Genomic DNA, 19,757 nt, shown 5'->3' with positions numbered 1-19,757 from the left:
ACTTGCGTTTCTCTCCTCACGAGCCTGGAGGAAAAGCTTTGGCTGTCAATCCCCTATGCCAGGGGTGTCAAACACAAGGCCAGCGGGCCAAATCCGCCCGCCAGACCTCGTCCTGATGGCCAGCGGTGCCGCCGCCAGCCTTGCAGCCTCCCCCTTTTTTTTTCAATGAATTTACTCCGTGCCTGCACGAGTAAATTCATTTTAAAAATGGCTCAAGTTAAAAAAAAAAAATTACCAAACTGCTGATGCGGCCCCCGATGAATTTGAGTTTGACACCCCTGCCCTATGCTCTCTAATCTTCATCCTCTTCAGAAACAAGGATTTTCAAGAGGTGACGCTGGAGAAGGATGGCCAGACTCTGCTGCACTTCGCCCTGGCGTATGGATTTCGGAACATCCAAAACTTCATGCAGAAACTGAAACGCGGAAAGCTGCCCTACCATTATGTCGAGGTGATGGCTTGTCCCTCAGGTGAGGATGGCTACAGGTTTGAGGTGGCAAATGGCTGGAAGGGGAGAGACAAATGCCTTCCTGATGATATGGTGACCTTAGCGCTCCCTGGGACTATTTCAGGAATTCTTTCAAGAGAGGAAATGGTAGGCCTGGTGAGAGCTGCGTAGGTGCCATGGCAGCCTGCTACATTCCCCTTGCCAATAGGACACTGAACGATGCAAAGCAAAAGGCAGGCCACCAGCCTATGTTCTGTTCTCAAGAATTCCTTTGCTTCACAAATAGGTCTTGGAAACTTGCTTAGAAAATGAAATTGGTGGGCATTTTGGCTTTTTAGGTCTGGGTTTAGATGGTTACCCCCACCATCCACCCAGATAAGTCGGGGTCACAGGCAGTCTCCCACATATCCACATTTTGTGAGTAGTCCACCCCTTCCTTTCCCCATTGTTTACCTAGAGTAGCTCCATACAGGTAGCTCTGGGCTTACAACAGTTCTTTTAGTGAGTGTTCAAAGTTACAACGGCACTGAAAAAAGCAATTTATGACCATTTTTCATCGTTACGACTTTTGGAGCATCCACAATGCTCACATGATCAAATTTCAGGTGCTCGGCAACTGACTCATATTTAAGACAGTTGCAGTGTCCCGAGACACTTAAGACAGTGCATTTGATCCCCTTTTTTGCAGCCTTCTGACAAGCAAAGTCAACGGGGAAGCTGGATTTGCTTACCAATCGTGTTACTAACTTATTAACTGAAGTGATTCACTTAACAACTGAGGCAAAAAAAGGTCGTAAAATGAGCCAAAACTCACTGAACAAATGTCTCACTTCACATAAATTTTGGGCTCAATTATGGTTGTAAGTTGAGGATTTACCTGTACTTCCAACTTAACAGCCCACTGCCAAAAGTCCAACCTCCTCCAGCTCACCCCCTCAAGTTAGCAACTCCCAGTTTTAAGCTAAGTGCTCCCTCGCTTTCCTCGCCTTCAGCTGCAAATCCTTATTTTCCAGGGTGTTTAAATGGAGGGGGGCAGATCAGAGCGGAAGGAGAATCCAGCAAAGATCTGCTCCATCGTGTGGAGGGGCTCTATGAAACGGCCCAGCCAGAAGACCCCGAGACGAATGAAACCATCAGCGACCTCTACGACCAGTGGCTTGGGGGCCCCACTTCTCAACAGGCTCAGAGTCGCCTCCATACACAATACCACGCGGTGGAGAAAGCCAGCACAGGCTTTAATATTAAGTGGTAAATTGGCTCAGCTCGTGTAGCACAACAGCAATGCACGGGTCCCCAAACCCTAGGCCACAGCCCACAACCAAGCCATGGCCTATTCGCAACCAGGCTGCGCGAATGGCAGACTGGCTGGCATGCATGTGCAGCTCAACTTGCACATGCGGCACGCATGCGCAGCTTGCAACCAAGTTCTGTGTGTGTGCGGGCCCATCGCTTGTGCAGCCCAGTTCTCCCCCCCAAGCTGGGCCACCAAGTTGCAAAGGTTGGGGCCTGCTGATGTAGAAGATCGCTTCTTGCCGCAGGTGAAGCGGAAAGTTTCATTTTTTAAGCAAATGGTTGCATCAAAGATTTATATTTGAATTTTTAAAAATTGTAAGGTAAAGCATCGGCTTCACAGCAAACGGCAGTGCACTCCGCTGGATTTTTTTTTATCAGATCTTTGGAGCAGAAAAGTTGTTAGTTTACTCTTTCTACAGCTCCGTCACGTTTTTTCCCTACTGCCAGAAAGTTAGAATTTTTGAAATGAGCTCTTCTGGATAACTGCACGAGAGCAAAATGGAACCCGTCCGAATTTGGCATTTCGAGAGAAGGGACCAACTTTTTTTTTTTTTTTAAATGGTTTGGGTGTTTATGGAGGGGAAAAAATACCTCTCCTTACAATGACTCTGGATGGGTGGGGCATTGAGTAGCAGCACCATTCTAGTTCCCCCGCTCCGGTCATGTGGCACAAAGAGGAGCATTTGCAGCCTTACCCTGTCCTAGTCCACATGCAACATGAGGAGCGGGAACAGAAATGCACCCCCCCACTCTGTTGAGGGATATCACAAAGGCTGTGTGTGTGAACAGTCAACAACCATCAATAAAATAAGAAATTGACCATAGAACATAGAATCAGTTTTCCACTTTGTCTCATTTCTATAAGGGCCGCCCAAAATTTGCCTATCGTGTGGGGTAAGTATCTGAAAGTGTAGTTTCACATCTGCCTTGGTGCTAGAACAGCAGGCACAATATATCATTTTTCCCCAAATATCTCAATGTTTCAGCCTGCCCAACTTTTATCTGGAGAGCAAACCTGCTGAACGAAGGGGATTTTGGACACTCCAAGAACAAAAGGGAGAACATTTATGTTTGGGCCTAAAAAGTTCTTTGATCTGAAAGTGAAGGGGCAATTCAGGTTTGCTGGTTTGGAGATGCATTGTGCAGTCCGCTCTTATTGGATTCTCTTGACTTTATTCTGGCAGTCCATGCGATCTATTTTTTATGAGCCCTCCGTTGCCTCCCAATTTTAGACAGCTTACATTTGCCTTTGAGATGAATCTGATTAGCCCGTTCTCATCTGTTAAGGGGGAAAAAAAAAAGTAGACACGTCAAAATACTTCCTTCTAATTTCTACAAAACATTGAATTGATGTTGAGCGAGGGCTTTATATTGCAGGGTGTTCAGAAGATGACAGATATCCCTTAATAACACCAGGGTTTTTCTTTTAACTCAAAAAGATTTCACCCCACCCAACTGGCTCCTTTTGAGAACGCTTCCGGCCACGATGGGGTAGATCCAGCTTGCCCTGGGAGCCTCCTGCTCAAAGCGATCCTCAGGCATGGAAAGAAGTGAGGGATTTTGGGGCTGGGTCTCACTCATTGTCTCAACCACCAGGCACAGGGCTACGGAGGGAACATTTGGAGTGTATGGTTGCTTTGAGCACCTGAAGGAAAGGTTGGGTTTAAATCCCAACAGAACAATTTTTTTAGAAAAATTAAGAATGAACGAACAGTTGTCATTAATTTCATAGTAAATTGGGAGGCAGGCAACAATATATATTTCCTCCTCCGCTTTGCATAGCTCCATAGCGCCTTCCTTCACAGAAGTAAGGAGTTACTTCAATGCTCGTCACCATGTTTTCAGCAAGGTAGTTATATGCATTGGAAGGGAAGGATGCCGTTTCCCTCCTTGGGGAAATGGAAGAAGGCAACTTCACCTCCAACAAGCTTCTGCCCCATTTGATGCTGCTGGAAAGAGGCCGTGCAATCTAGGTGTATTTGCTGCAGGTGTCAAAAAGGGAGAATAAGGCCAAGATTCGGAGCCTCTAAAACGTGCTTTAGATCAGTGGTCACCAACCAGTGAGCTGGGGACCACTGGTGGTCTGTGAGAAAATTTTGGTGGTCTGCAGGGAAATGTTACCCCCAAAGCAATTAATCCAGGCTGCGTGGGAACACAAGGCTGCGCCGCCCACATGGCCCGTGGAAACAGGCTTGCATTGCGAACAGCACAAGGTAGTGAGGGGAGATGGAAAGGGCGGAGCGGGGAACTTGCTCCCCTCACCCCACACGCCATGCCTGGCCACTGGGCTGCTGCTTTCCGCTGCTTCTGCTTTTGGCTGCATGCAAGGAAAGCAGCAAAAGTCTTTTTTTCTCTTCCCCAAATTCTGCCAGAAATGAGTCTTTGGGACCCTGCAAGGCCACCTGCTCCAAGAGGTTGCGCCGACAAAGACTCATTTCTGGCAGAGTTTGGGGGAGAGAAAGAAAGACTTCTGCTGCTTTCCTTGCATGAAGCCAAAAGTCTCTCTCACGCTCTCCCCGAGAATGGAGCTGAAGATCCCAAATAAAGAATGATCGATCGATAGGAAAACGGGGTGGGGGAATTTCCTGCAGACTTCTTTGGGGATTTTCCCAGGGTCTCTGATCCGCGGGGTTTAAAATTATGAATTGGATGGTCCCTGAGGTCCAAAAGGTTAGCGACCCCCTAATTTAGATGACCTCTGCAATGGGCGTTCAAACTTTTTTCTATCAGCACAGGGAGGGAGGGAGGAGCGAGCCCTTCAACAACGGCACCTGTATCCCCATCGTGGCATCAGGGAGGGGGGTCTCACTTCTGCAGGAGTGGATCGAAGAGCCCCCACTGGAACTCCAGCATGGCCTGAGGATTCAGCCGCTCTTTGGGTTTCCGGAAGCTATCTTTGGCCTTGCAGAGAGCAGCGAAGGCCTCAAGAGGAGCCGACTTGCCCGTGAACTTCTGGACCGGTTCTTCCCTGGAACAGCAAATAAGCCCCCTTAGCAAACCCAAGAGATCTTCAGATCTACCACGCTATACAGATGTACAAGAGGGGGGGAAAGGAGCCGTAGGTCCTTGGCAAAAGCCAACTTGGTTTCCCCCAGCAGGGATAGGAGGTGCCAGAATTGTCCTGAGAATCTGCATGCAACCATTGCCATATCTTGAGTTATAACTGGTGTCCTGGGATGTTATGCAGAGCAGGGGGGGTTTGTTTGTGGTGCAGGGGTTAGAATGCAGTATTGGCAGGCTGTCGACCCACTGCCAGGAGTTCGATGAGCTCAAGGTTGACTCATCATTCCAAGGTCGGTAAAACGACAACCCAGATTGTTGGGCGCAATATGCTGACTCTGTAAACCAGCCAGAGAGCACTATAAAGCACTGTGGAGCGGTATATAAATCTGAGTGCTACTGCTGGTTAGTTGTGATGGTGCAATGGTTAGAATGCAGTATTGCAGGCAAACTGCCACACAACTAGAAGTTCGATCCTGACCGGCTCAAGGTTGACTCTGCCTCCCATCCTTCCGAGGGGGGTCAAATGAGGACCCAGATTGTTGGGGGCAAGAGGCTGACTCTGTAAACCGCTTAGGGCTATAAAGCACTGTGAAGCGGTATAGAAGTCTAAGTGCTATTGCCTTTCTTTCTTTCTTTCTTTCTTTCTTTCTTTCTTTCTTTCTTTCTTTCTTTCTTTCTTTTTCTTTCTTTCTTTCTTTCTTTCTTTCTTCCTTTCCTTTCCTTTCCTTTCCTTTCCTTTCCTTTCCTTTCCTTTCCTTCCATGGTGCGCCTTAGTTAGAATGCAGTATTGCAGGCTAACTCTGCTGACTGCCAGCAGTTCAATCCTGACCAGCTCCAGATTGACTCAGCCTTCCCTCCTTCCGAGGTGGGTCAAATGAGGACCCAGATTGTTGGGGGCAAGAGGCTGACTCTGTAAACCGCTTAGAGATGGCTGGAAAGTGGCATATAAGTGCTATTGCTATTGCTATTGTATGAGTGAAGCCTTTCACATTTAATGCTTAAACATAAAAAGGTCAGGCCTTCAATCCCATGATCAGGCCCAGAACTATGACCTTCTTGATGCTGCCCTTATAGATACCCTGGAAGAAACCACACAAGCTGATTCTGGCAGGAGGCTTTGCCATAATGAGGTTCGTTTGTCTTGCCTTCCCTCAGTGAATAATCCAGCTGATGGACAATGGCGAATCTCATCGCTTATCTATTCTTTTCTTACGTACTCAGCATCTTTTCTCAAAGTTACGCTGCAGCTGTGGAGTGTTTCTGTGTGACCTCAAAGAGGCGGCCTACTATGTTACTGACAAATGGTACCTGAGCCTTTCACGGCCCCACTTTCTGCTTCTAAATCCGATGCATATTTTAATTCAAGATGAAAGGAAGCATCGGCCGGGTGTATGCAAAACAGTCAAACCGTAGCGAGAACCCAACTCTTTGCATCTTGTTGGAACACACTGTGGAATCCATTGGGGAAATCCGTGTTGTTATATAGTGTTATTGTGTGAACCCCAGACAAAACAGACCCTTCTAGCCTAAAGCACAGGATTCAAAAGTTGGAGGGTCTGGGGAGACCCACATTCAGATGCACCCAGGATGTGCTCTGCTTACCAACAAAACACCCCCCCGAGGCCCACTCTCGGCCAAGACAGATGGGCTAGTCAGCCTCTTAGCCCGCCAATCTCATGGGCGGCTGTGGTATGTGGGCCTTGAGTTCCCGGAGGAAAGATGGGACAGAAACCAAAAGGGGTGGGGAAATGACCCCCTCCCCCCCCTCCATTAAAGAAACATGGGCTCACAAGATGCGAAGGAACGGGTTGTAGAGGAACTCCTCTGCCAAAGTCGAAGGCACCGTTGGAAGGTCTTCATCTTCTCGCAGCTGTGAAAAAATGAGTCAGTGAGACCAGAGGTGGTACTTAGCAGGTTCTGTTCTGGAGACCCGGGAGCGGAAATTTTGAATGGTTTGGAGAACTGGCAAATCCTCTCTCTGACTGGCCCCACCAACCCCATCTCATCTCTGCCTCCCATTGAGTCCCAGCTGATCGGCTGGGTCTTCTTTGGTTGCCCTGCACAGGAGAAGGGAGCTGGAAAGCAGGTTAGTGGGGTGGGGAGGGAATGGGATCTTGCAGTATCCTTCCCCTGCCACGCCCACCAAGCCACACCATGCCCACTGAGCCATGCCCACAGAACTGGTAGTGAAAATGTTTGCATCCCACCACTGAGTGAGACCACGTCATGGCTGCCGTTCTGCTAGCTTCGCATCCCATCGCATCCTGCCAGCCTGACATTTGCAAGGGTGTGTGTGTGTGTGTGTGTGTGGAGGGGGAGAGAAGTTGGCTTGCAGGAGGACAAGGGGGGGAATTGGGGACCAATCCGTGCCAGTCCAAAAAGTGAAATACACCAATCCAGCACGAGGTCAACCAAAAGAATGCAGAGATGGAGAAGGCGTGAATTGAGGGTCATCTAAACAAGAGAACTCCTTAACTGGACAGTGACTGATAACGGGATGTGGGGGGGTGGCCACCAGGAAAGGGAAAGTTAATTGTATCCTATGCATACCAAACCAGCAGATTCTGCTTCACTACTTCTGTAACTACTTTTGCTTTCAGTAACATATATTCTAGGAAACAAGGAGCCAGGATTTCTTTGCTAACTAACTTAAGTAATTTAAGTTACTTAAGTCCTTTGCTAACTATCTTAAGTTACTTAAGTTAGTTAGGTTCTTTGCTAACTATCTTAAGTTATTTAAGTTAGTTTCTTTGCTTAAAATACTTAAGTTAGTTTCTTTGCTTAAGTTACTTAAGTTAGTTTATTTGCTAAATTGGGGCGGATGACAGACCTTTTCCAATGTACCAAATATCCTTGTAGTTGACCCTGAAGAACTACAAAACGGTTAGGAGTTGAGTAGATCTACTCTTACCTCTGATCCAGCAAACTGGGTTATTTTCAAATACTTTGGATAAAAAAAAAAAAAAGCCAGCAAGCCAGCAACGGAAGCATAAAAGGGGCTTTCAATCATGTGGCCATCCCAAGTTGAGTTTTTTTAACCACCTACCCACCACAAATTCCACTGCCAGCAATCCAGGTTTGTATTCCATTGTTCAGTGGTTTAGAACGATGTGTTCTGTCACTGATGTTGGCTTATACCAGAAGCCATGATTTAAACAATCCAGAGCCTATCAGGACATTTGAAGCAATCACTAAGCTAGAGACTGATGTTATTGGTCATAATTCTGACTTTTATAAAGGGTCCATTTTACCTCTTGGCCCTCATTTTGGAAAGATTAAAAAATTGTGTCACGCCCCTGTCAAATCTGACCCAGAGGAGGAAGCCAAACAGTTGACAGGGAGAGAGAGTGTGGCTCCGTTGGCTGCGGAAAAAACTGGGGAAGGGCAAAGTCTGGCTGGGCAGAGCAGGGGAGAGGTAGAGCAGGGGAGAGGGAGTTTAGAGGAAGACCCAGGTCCACCCACTCTTCATCCTAGGGCAGGCAGGGAGGAACGGAGAAGAGAGCAATGTGGGTTGTGTGGCTTACGGGGGAGGAAAGGGCCCTGATTCCCTTCATTAGCTGCAGCTGGGAACACAGTGTTTAAAAGAGGAAGCTGCGTGCAGCAAGCTCCCCCTCATGGCTTATCTGTGTTCCTGGCATCTTCCAGGAACATGTGAGTTTTGCCATGCTTTTAAGTGTGAAATTCCTTCTCCTGCCCTGTCAAGTTAATTATTTCAGCTTGGTTTGTTTGGATTTTTAGTTACAGTTTGTGTGTACCTTGTTTTGGACTGAATTTTCTACAGTTAAAGGCTGTTCCTGGGAGAGTTTTTCTCCAGCCGAAGGTAACCTGGACATTGTGGGCAAAGTTGGAGATAATAAAGGGACACTTCTTGCTTATTTGTCTATGTTGCCTTTGTGTCACACCCCTTTAGATCATCACAAATTGGGAGAACAGTATAGAACCACTCACTTTAGCCCAAATGAGCTTTTCTTTCACAAATTCATTCTCTGGTTCCACCTTTAAGGCAAACTTCAAATTCTGGGTTGTGTACTCATGTCCACAGAAGATTTTCTGAAAAGGAGAAAAAAAAAATCCACGTTAAGAGTGATTCACCTTGGAATCCCTTCCATCCACAAACTTCTTTGCTGTGATCTCCAAGGTCCCTAGTGACGGATTGTTAAAAACTGGAAATGTTGTTTCTCGGATTCTTGAGGAAGCAAAGACACAAAAAGACAATGTGATTCATAAAATAAGTTTAACTTTTTTTAAATTAAGAACTGACCCTTTCCCAAATTCTCCCTCAATCTGGGAGATAAATAGCAATAGCACTTAGCCTTATATACCGCTTTACCGTGCTTTCTAAGCAGTTTACAAAGTCAGCCTATTGCTCCCAACAACCTGGGTCCTCATTTTACCCACCTCGGAAGGATGGAAGGCTGAGTCAACCTTGAGCCAGTCAGGATCGAATTGCTGGCAGTCAGTAGAGTTGGACTGCAATACTGCCTTCTAACCACTGCGCCATTGCAGGAATAGAATAGAAATAGAAATAGAAATAGAAATAGAAATAGAAATATATAGAAATAGAAATAGAAATAGAAATAGCACTAAGACTTATATACCATTTCACAGGACATTACAGCCCTCTTTAAGCAGTTTACAGAGTTAGCATATTTGTCCCCCAACAATCTGGGTCTTCATTTTGCCAACCTCGAAAGGATGGATGGCTGAGTCAACTGGAGCCAGTCAGGATCAAACTGCTGGCAGTGGGCAGAGTTAGTCTGCAATACTGCATTCTAACCGCTGCACCACCAGGGCTCTTAAAATAAATACTTTAAAAAAGCACGAAATAATTGGAAAAGGCTTCTGGGTTGGGGTGGTAGCCAGGTGACCACCGTGGCTTTGCTGTGGTCAGCTGAGGCCATTCCAAAACGAGAAGGTGGGAAATGGACAGCTGAGGCAACCAGGACTGAGGGGTTGACCGGAAGACCCAGCCTGCCTTCGGGTACCTAAACCTCCTATGCTTCTCTTTGCCTAAACCTCCTATGCTTCTCTATCTCCACCGCTGGCCCTCAAATGGGAACCTTCGCAGGGCAGGGCCCTTTCCTCGACTTTGGAGCCTGGCACTTCAGGTGGCATCAAAGGCTGCTCAAACCTACCGTCTCCTTTGGCAGCCCACCCAGGACCTCCATCAGGCTCTTGTACAGCTGTTCGGCTGTGCATTCCAGGAGCTTCCCACAACCACCAACAAATAAGGTGTCACCTAACAACAAAAGAAAGATGCACAATCAAGCCACAATTCCCCACCCCTTGATTCCCCCCCTTTCCAAACACTTGGTCATTGGACGGGCCGTTACTCAAGAAACATTGGCAGGGCAATTAAAACACCTTCCTCGCAACGGAGTCTCATACGGCACTAGCTCAATACCTGTGCTTTGCTACTAAACTATGTGGTCAGGCTTAGTTTTGGGGGAGGGAAATAAGGGGGAAAAAATTCTGCCTCTGCCTACCAGCATCCCTCAGTATTTCTCTGGCTAGCATCCTGTCAGTGTGTGAAAGAGTTGAGGGCAGTTTGGAAACTGAAACAGTGTTTGGTGTGTGACCAAGGAGGAGGCAGCAAGGAGCCTGGGCACGGCTTAGCTCAACTGTTCTGTACTAAAGCTGCTTGGTGCTGTGAAACTGAAACTGAAACTCCTCTCCTTTGCTTGTGCTTTGCATTTTGAACACATTTCTTTTCAGGTGGGGAGGGGGAGTAGAACTCCTTAGCATCAGAGCATGTTAATAATATAGGAAATACTCTAAATGCTCTGATGGTCATTTTAAAAAATCCTTTCTTAGTGAGCACCTAGAAGCCAAGAGGAACATAGGTGCCAAATTTCAAGTTTGTAGGCTTTATGGCTCTGGAGATTTTGTGATGATGTGTGAGGGGTCTTTCGCTCTTATATATATATATACATATATACATATATACACATGTACACATATACACATATACACACATATACATATACATATACATATACATATACATATATGTTTTCTGAGGTTTTCGCGGGTATTTGTATGTGGATCTTTGGTTATTCAGGTTTTTCTCCCACGTAGAATTGGAAGTATCTGGCGACGCGATGGTATCATTCATTATCTTCAGGCTTGTGTCTTCAGCTTTGTGCTTCTCAGAGTAAATTACTCTGAGAAGCACAAAGCTGAAGACACAAGCCTGAAGATGATGAATGAGACTTCATCGAAACGTCGCCTAGATACTTCCAATTCTACGCGGGAGAAAACCCGAATAACCAAAGATCTATCTATCTATCTATCTATCTATCTATCTATCTATCTATCTATCTATCTATCTATATGCTGTTTGTTTACAGGTGGACCTCGACTTACAACAGTTCTCTTAGTGACCATTCAGAGTTACAATGGCACTAAAAAAAGGGACTCATGACCATTGTTCACAGAAGTAGCCAGCAGTACTGCATTCTAACCACTGTAAAGAAACACAAATGGGCTGGAACTATTCACACAACACGCTGGCTAAACCATTTGTAGAGCCAGCAAATGCATTTGCTAAGTTTGATAATCTTGTTGACTTTATTCAATGTGGGCATCTTTCCATGCAGGTACCCTATTTTTGTGGACCTAGAAAACAAGTTAACCTAAAAATTGTTTCAATAGCTTTGTGTGCAATGAGCAATTTCTCCCTTCCCTAAGGCTGGCTCCAGGATGTCCTCAGCCATTCGTTTCTCAGGACCTACCTGTGAAAGCTGCAGGAGCATTCAGGGAATCATTTTCCCACACGAAGTAGCAGACGTGTCCCGCAGTGTGGCCTGGAGTGAGAAGGCACCGTACATTGATGCTGCCAAACTGTCCAAAAGAAAGAAGGATGGGTTTGCATGTCCAAGCCAACAATCCACCCGTGCTTGAAACAGTTCCTACTTGCACACACTTGCTGAGTTCCCACAACGTTCTAGACTAGGCCAAAGGAGGGTTGGATCACTCGTGGTTGTGTGTGCGTGATGAGAAGGAAGTTTTTGTCTTAGGAAGTACAGTGTGACCAAGTCAATCCCTAGAAAACATCAATTCAGTAGCAGCAAAGAGAAAAGAATAGAATAATGGAGTTGGTCCCTACCTTGTAGATCATCTAGTCCAAATCCCACCCAAGCAGTAGACCATTTCTGACAATATTTGGACAACCATTTCTCCAGGATGGTATAAGGTCTGGGCAGGGATTGGACTAACAGATTAACAGAGTTGGAAGGGATCTTGTAGGTTATCTAGTCCAACCCACCACCCAAGCAGGAGACCCTACACCATTTCTGACAAATGGCAGTCCAATCTCTTCTTGATAGCCTCCAGGGATGAAGCTCCCACAACTCCCAAAGGCAACTTCTATTCCATGGGTTGATTGCTCTCCCTGTCAGAAAATTCCTCCTTATTTCTAGGTTGAATCTCTCCTTGTTCAGTTTCCATCCATTATTCCTTGTCTGGCCTTCGGGGTGTTTTGGAAAATAGCTTGACCCCTTCCTCCTCTCTGTGGCAGCCCCTCAAATATTGGAAGACCGCTATCCTGTCTCCCCTGGTCCTTCTCTTCACTAGACTAGCCAGGCCCAGTTCATGCAACCATTCATCATATGTTTTAGTCTCATCCCCTCCTCATCCTGGTTCCTCTTCCCTGCACTTTTTCTAGAGTTTCAACATCTTTTTTATAGTGTGGTGACCAAAACTGGATGCAGTACTCTAGGTGTGGCCTTACTAAGGCTTAATAGAGTGGTATTAGTACCTCCCTTGATCTTGATTGTATCCCTCTGTTAATACAACTTAGGATTGCATTAGCTTTTTTGGCTGATGCTGCACAGTTGGCTTATATATAGTTGGTTGTCCACTAAGACTCCAAGATCCTTCTCACAGTTACTGCTATTAAGCCTGGTTTCATCCAGTCTGTGTATTTTTGTTTTTTTCTTGGTGCTGGCATCCCCTAAATTCTGCTGAAGATGTTATACCTAGCCTGGTAACAAAAGGTTTGGAAACCAACCCACACAAGCTCGGGGAATGAATCTCCACCCTCAGGCATCAATTCCCCTCCAAGGTGGAAGGAAACGCCCTGCAGAGAAGTCGAGTCACAAGGAGAGCCATGCAGCCGCCAGCAGCACGACAGGCTGAGCATGGGCCCGCTGTCCCAAAGGGCAGGGCAGGAGGTTGCAAACTTCAACTGCACTCTAAATGCCGATCAATTGCTAAAAGGAGTCAACAGAGAGTGACCCAAAGTAGATTCCCCTAACCCTAACACATGAAACAGCATCTGGGCATGCGCTGGGGGGGAAAAGAACAAATCCATTTGTGTCATGTATGTGATGATGTCACATACAAATAAAATTACTGTGGGTAGTTTTAGGCTTCCCTGTAACTAAGCCATACGCTCATCATCATCTTTTAATGACCCCACAATCCCTTGCAGGGTGGAGTCTGGGCAACCGAATGGAGCTGAGTGTTTACTGGCCGGATGCCCTTCCCGTTGGCAATGCAGAGTTTTATTCCGCGGATATATTCTCATTGTTCCCAGAGAGAGAAATATCTGCCTCTGCCTTGAATCGAACTCGCAGCCTCCTGACTGGGAGGTGAGAGCGCCCCCCCCTCTAGGCCACCGCACCACTCCACTAAGCCATCCTGGGGTACCGCAAAGGGTGTGATCCATTCCATGCTTACCTTTAATTCCTGCTCGTGAGTCACTCGGTGCGTCAGAGCTCCCACCCGTTCGTCCCCACCATAGACCTCCAGGCCAGGATAAAGTTTGGCTAGTTCTTCATTGTCTCTCGCGTGATCCCTTGGGAAAAGGGGAGGAAGAGGGTTGTTTTGTTTTTTCCCCCTTCTCTTCCGCTGTCTCCAATTTGAAGAGAGAGAAGAGACCATCAAAAAGAAAGCAGAACTTTTCTAGTTTTTTTTTTTCTTCAAAATTTTCACACCCCATTTGCAGAGGCGGAGAAGTTCTTGGATTTCCACCTTCCCCCAATTTTAAAGAATTAAAAATTATTCTTCAATAATTTCTCCAGAATTCGGCCACCACTTAACTACTTGGGGGGAGGGGGGGGGAAATCCTCAGGGAAGGTGCTCTCCCCTTTCATGGGTGCCTCAGAACTTCAGCCTACCTTGAACCCGAAGAGGGAGAAAAGGCTGTTCTCTTCTCCCCAAGAACCAATGCAAGAGCCACACCGAATATCGTGTTTCCCCCCAAATAAAACTGAATCTTATTTTCTTTTGGGCCCCCAAATAAGCACTAAGGCTTACTTTTGGTGGGAATCTTGTCTTCCCCCTCACATATTTTTTTTAAAAAAACCTTTATTGAAATTTGAAGCATTAAAATGCAAGTAAAATCTAAAAACAACTTTTTACAAATCTCAATCTTCTTCGACAGTACTAAAAATTTTTTGGTTATATTCATACATTTCCATACATTTCTAATTAGTTGTATACATATACATATGTATATCTTCTTCTGATCTATACATTTCATATTCCTACTATCTATCCATTGATATGGAGTTATCCCAAATTGTGTAATATTCCGAGTCTTCCTTATTGTTTAACTCTATACTGAGTTTGTCCATTTCTGCACAATCAAAAAAAAATTTGGATTACTAAACAACCTGTCGGTATAGTGACCGTTTTCCAAGATTGTGTGAGTGCAATTCTCGCTGCTGTGGTGATGCGTAGAATCAAATATTTTTATCTTTGTAGGATACTTTCTCTTAAAAATCCCCCAAAGAATCAATTCTGGCTTCAATTCTATTCGGCAATGTGTAATTTCATTTACACAATTTTTTTTTTTTTTTTGTTTGTTTTCCATGTATAGGAGGCCCACTACTTCTGCTTGCTTGCATGTGGGTGTTCTGACCCAAACCCTTTTCCAATAAGATAAACAATAACCAAAGAGAATAGAAACCTTTTAATGAGTCTTACGAATCCCCGGTTAAAAGGCTGCTGCAAATTAACTTTGATAAGCATGAGCCTCACCAAAACTGTACGAGACTGCCAAGAATAACAGATAAGAAATATTTCACAACACCAGAGTCCAACTTAAGATACTGCAATGTCTGTGAGGCTGAGTTTGAAAACGTCTTTGCTTCCTGCAAAGAACGTCCGATTCACAGCTGGAGGGGCCATTACCTTGCAGCCTTACTCCCGAGTCACCCGTGCTGCTGCAGCTGCTCTTTCCTGCAAGCAGCCCACTTAGCACAGGCTCCTCGGGAACCTCCTCATCGCTGCTGCCAGCCCCCGCAATCTCTGAAGGCAGCAGTCCATTCCACCCGAGTCCTCGCTCTCCTCAGCTGTCCGCACCTGCTGCCGGCGAACCACAACAGTGGGGTAGGCTGAGTGGCGCTCCAGTGCCATCGCCACGAGGCAGGGATGGGTTGTGGTGGAGCTGGGCCTCGCACCCTCGCACTGACTCACTTGAGGGCCTCCACAGCCAGGCCATCCACGCCCCAACACCTGCCTCGTCTCGCAGCCATGGACCAACACACCTCAGCCTCCCTCCACTGCGGCTGTGAGCAAGGAGAAGAAGAAGTGGGCCAGCGGACACACGGGCTCCTGCTAGACGTGGCTGTTGGTGGTGATGCCACAAGGCAGGTGTTGGGGCATGGCTCGCCTGACTGCAGGGGCCCTGAGGTAAGCCGGTGCAGGGAATGTGGGGTGGCTCCATCGCAACCCTTGCCTTGTGGCGACAGCACATCGAGCAAGCAGACCGAACGGATGGCCGGATGGCCGGCTGAACAAGGCCTTATTTTGTGGGTAGGCGCACACAAGAAAACACGCCAGGGCTTATTTTCTGAATAGGTCTTATTTTCGGGGAAACAGGTTACTTACCAATGGTGATGGGTAGTCAGGATGGCTTTTAGAACAATGTCTTCTCTTCGGATGATCTCTAGGAGCTGGAGAGGGGGAAAAACACTCACAAAGAGCATAGCGCACATAGATTTATTGCCAAAGGTTTTTTTTTAAGTCCTTAAATTTGTTATTTATGAACCATGGTGGCACAATAGTTAGAATGCAGTACAGGTAGTCTTCAGCTTACAACTGTTGATTTAGAACTGTTGTTCAAACCTGCCAACCTTTTAAACCCCCACCCACCCAATGCCCTGAGAGGGAGGGGGAGAGCCGTCCTTGGCTCGCGTCAGTCGCTCCTCCCCGCCCAGGAAGGAACGTTTCAAAGAGGCGGGTGCTTTTTGCCCGTTTCTGGTCAGCCTTTTGCTGCCTGCCGCGTTGTTGGGGCGGTGATAAGCCTCTTTTTCAGGGGGCAAAGGAGAAGGCGGCGGCGGGTAGGGGGGGGGGGGGGGGGGGGGGGGGGGGGGGGGGGGGGGGGGAACAGACGGTGGGCTGCTGGAGGGGGGAGATGGGGGGAGGGGGGGGGGGGGGGGTGGGGCTGAGGAGGCAGGCGGGCCCTGAACTGGTGGTGTGGCGGGCCCGACTGGTAACAACATCAGATGTTACCTGTCAGGATCGCCCCTGACTCCCCCCCCCGGTCCTGAAAGTTTTGTGAAACCGGTCCTGTACAAAAAGGTTGGGGACCACTGCCCTAGCGGGTTTTTGAAAGCTGCTCCAACCTATACCCCCTGCCCCTATTTTATCATTTCTTCCAAGCCTCTTACGATGCCATTTACCCGCTTGGAAACAGCAGCGTCCACTGCAACGGCCTCACGAGTGGTTTCTTCGATGATCAGGTACATGTAATTATCTTCCAAAATTGAAATCACTTTGACCTTCATGCTCCAGGGATTCAAGAATCATGGAAGCAAAACTGCCCAAGAGAAAACCACTTTCGTTAAAAGCAATTCCAAACCACCTTGTCTATTTTAATTGTCTTGCATACTTCCATTAGTTGCACCAACATGATCTATAATATATTCCAGGTCACTAAAACCACCCATTTTTCCTTTGTTGTTCTTAACATCTGAAAATCTCTTTCAAATTCTTATATTATGCAGCCACGAAGGGCTAGAAACATAGAATAATTTTAGATATTTTTTGTGTGTGTTTTAATGACCCCATAATTCTTTGCATTTGAGCAAATGAACGGAGCTGAGTGTTTACTGGCCGGATGCCCTTCCTGTCACCAATACGGAGTTTTGTTCAGCAAATATATTCTCATTGTGCCCAGAGAGAGAAATATCTGCCTCCACCTAGGATCAAACTCACAGCCTCTTGACTGTGAAGCGACGGCTCCACCACGAGGCCACCACACCCCTCAAACACAGAATACTTTTAGATCCACTGGCCTAAATATTCAATGTGGGGGTTGCAGAAGCCTTTACTTTCAGTTTTACTCTCTGAGCAAGCAATTGGGGAGTAGTTTGTGAAGGGAGTTCAGTGGGAGAGTCCCTAACAATTTTGGCAAGATCCTAATGCAAGACCCTGGCATGGAGATGAGGAAAAAAATAAAAACCCAGGTGATGCTTTATACCAGGTGTTCAATTGGTTCTTTAAGATTAGGATTAATCCCCAGACTCCTCAGCCAGCTTTGCTGGCTGAGGAATTCTGGGAGTTGAAGTCCACAAGTCTTAAAGTTGCCAAGGTTGGACACCCCTGCTTTACACGGCAAAAAGTGAAAATGGGTTTTGTGTCTGCCGTTGGGCAAATGTAGGTTTGTCTTCTTACCTGGAAAAATATCTTGATATATATTTGCAGCAGTCTTACAGCTGAAGAATTCCAGCCGGAAACCACTGCTATGGTTCAGCTGGTGAGGAAGAAACAAAGCTTGTCAATTCAAAGAAAGAATTACAACTGAAAGGTGAAGTAGCGCATCACCTTCCCAACACAGAAACCAGCAGAAACACATTAGACCCACTGCTGCCGAGGGCTTCTGGGGAACCAGTCCCACCAAATATAAAGCTTTAGTAAAACCCCTAATATTACAAAAAATAATGGAAAGTGCTGAAATGAATATGTTAACACTGAAAGTGAAAGAAAGAGAAGACTCTGAATATTTTTTTTTTAATCTGGATTGGGTAGCAAACAGAAACAAGAAATAAGACAAGAAATCTAACTGTAAGAAGCCTTAAGAAAGTAAAATGTAAATATGTAAAATATATATATGAATAATTATAGAAAAAGTCATTGATTAATATCAGATAAATGTAAATACAATGTGTTAAGATATATAAGATAAAAACCTGTGTAGATGTCAAAAAATGCTGTTGAAATCATGATGTTTTATGTTGTAGTAATGGAAACTTAATAAAAATATATTTAAAAAAAAACTTTAGTAAAACCCCACTTGTAATATTGCATCCAGTTTTGGTCATCAAAGATGTTGAGACTTCGGAAAAAGCACAGAGAAGAGCAACTAAGATGCTTAAAGGCCTGGAGACTAAAACATATCAAGAACGGTTGCAGGATTTGGGTTTGGCTAGTCTAGAGAAAAGAAGGACTAGGGGTGACATGGTAGCAACCTTCCAATATCTGAGGGGCTGCCCCAAAGAAGAGGGAGAGTCAAGCTATTCTCCAAAGCACCTGAGGGCAGGACAAGAAACAAGGGGTGGAAAGTAATCATGGAGAGAAGCAACCTAGAGCTAAGGAGAAATTTCCTGCCAGTCAGAACAATAAATCAGTGGAATGATTTAGTCCTGATCTAGGAGGGATTTCAGATGAAACCTTGGTAAGACCACACTTGGAAGGCTTCATCCAGTTTTGGTCACCATATTATAAAAAAGATATAGAGACTATGGGAAAAGTGCAGAAAAGAGCAATAAAGATGATTAGGGGACTGGAAGCTAAACCTTATGAAGAATGGCTGCAGGATTTGGATCTGGCTAGTCTAAAGAAAAAAAAGAATTAGAGGGGGACATGATAGTAGTGTTCCAGTACTTGAGGGGCTGCCACAAAGAAGAGGGGGCCAAATTATTCTCCAAAGCCCCAGAGGGAAGGACAAGAAGCCATAGATGGAAACTAATCAAGGAGAGAAACAACCTAGAACTAAGGAGAAATTTCCTAACAGTGAGGACAATAAATCAGTGGAACAGCTTTGCCTTCAGAAGTTGTAGGTACTCACTCCATCACTGGAGGTTTTTGAGAAGAGATTGGACAGCCACCTGTCTGAAATGGTTTGGGGGTCTCCTGCTTCAGCAGGGGGTTGGACTAGAAGACCTCCAAGGTCCCTTCTGACACTTATTCTATTTATTTTTTATTTATTTGATTTGGTTTGTCAATTGCTTACAAGATAATAGGTGTAAGTATAAACATGAGTAAGAATACAGGAAATGGGTACGAATAAATGGGACAGGGGACGGTAGGCACGATGGTGCGCTTCTGCACTTATTATTCTGTATAATCTGTATTTCCTGCCTTAACCAGCTACTTCAGGCAAAAGTGCTTTCAGTCTGGACTGGGCCAGTGGGCATGGACTGAAAATGGGGGTCTGGGAGTCCAACATGAGAAGGACAGAGGAAGAAGAGACTGGACAGCCACTTGTCTGAAATGGTACAGGGTCTCCTTTCTCGAGCAGGGGGCTGGACTAAATGACCTCCAGGGTCCCTTCCAGCTGAATCGAATGGATTCCAGCTGGGGAAGGATGCCCGAGGATCCACGACCTTTGGCGGGAGGAAACCAGCAAAGGGGGTGATTTCCCCCCAAGAAGCTGAAACTCCGGCGCTCTGCCAGCCACCCTCTCGACTCCTGCCCAGCGTTTCTCAATCTCGGCCACTCTTGAGATGGGCGGACTTCAAGTCCCAGAATTCCTCAGCCCAGGCACTGACTGGGGCATCCTGGGAGTTGAAGTCCGCCCTTCTTAAAGCGGCCAGGCGCCGCTCCTGTCTAGAGGAAGCTGCTGGGAACAACAGCTGAATTGGGAGGCCAAGCTGCCCCGGCCCTACACAGGCCTCCCCCCGCCCCCCACGGGAGACTTTGCTAGACCCCCGCCCCGCGACTCTTCCCCACCTTCCCCCTCCCGCCCCCTCTGCCCTCCCCTTGCCTGGCGAGCCGCCGCAGCCAACGAAAAGCCCCGCCCTCCGGGAGGCTGGGTGGAACCGCCTCCGCCGCCCACTCC

The 19,757-nt window shown here is 46.5% G+C and overlaps 2 protein-coding genes across 4 annotated transcripts in view; one reads left to right on the top strand and one right to left on the bottom strand.

Annotated features, from left to right (window-relative positions):
* Positions 1-2,575, top strand: part of CIAO3 (cytosolic iron-sulfur assembly component 3) — a 13,623-nt gene extending 11,048 nt beyond the window's left edge. Inside the window, exons 10-11 of the mRNA XM_087973146.1 lie at positions 313-470; positions 1,462-2,575. Of these exons, the coding sequence (XP_087829272.1) occupies positions 313-470; positions 1,462-1,700 (397 nt within the window). The 3' untranslated portion in view covers positions 1,701-2,575. The remainder of the gene's footprint in view (positions 1-312; positions 471-1,461) is intronic.
* HAGHL (hydroxyacylglutathione hydrolase like) lies at positions 2,023-19,728 on the bottom strand. 3 transcript variants are annotated; one of them, XM_087973148.1, is made up of 11 exons: positions 19,683-19,728; positions 17,372-17,450; positions 16,378-16,514; positions 15,584-15,648; positions 13,427-13,544; positions 11,479-11,587; positions 9,880-9,983; positions 8,693-8,794; positions 6,535-6,614; positions 4,513-4,709; positions 2,023-3,020 (listed from the first exon to the last, which is right to left on the bottom strand). In XM_087973148.1, exons 3-10 carry the CDS (start codon positions 16,480-16,482, stop codon positions 4,547-4,549), a joined length of 846 nt encoding a protein of 281 aa, XP_087829274.1. In that variant the 5' UTR covers positions 16,483-16,514; positions 17,372-17,450; positions 19,683-19,728; the 3' UTR covers positions 2,023-3,020; positions 4,513-4,546. The 3 variants fall into 3 exon arrangements, with proteins under 3 accessions (XP_087829274.1, XP_087829275.1, XP_087829277.1); XM_087973149.1 differs by having other exon boundaries at positions 2,023-3,042; positions 4,536-4,709; XM_087973151.1 differs by having other exon boundaries at positions 4,551-4,709.
* Positions 19,729-19,757: the final 29 nt, after the last annotated feature.

Source organism: Notechis scutatus, chromosome 12 (assembly GCF_049901735.1).
Source record: "Notechis scutatus isolate UNSWTSFEM ecotype Mainland chromosome 12, rNotScu1.2, whole genome shotgun sequence".
Taxonomy (NCBI): domain Eukaryota; kingdom Metazoa; phylum Chordata; class Lepidosauria; order Squamata; family Elapidae; genus Notechis; species Notechis scutatus.
Note: the sequence above shows the minus strand (reverse complement) of the source record. Positions and strands in the feature narration are given on the sequence as shown.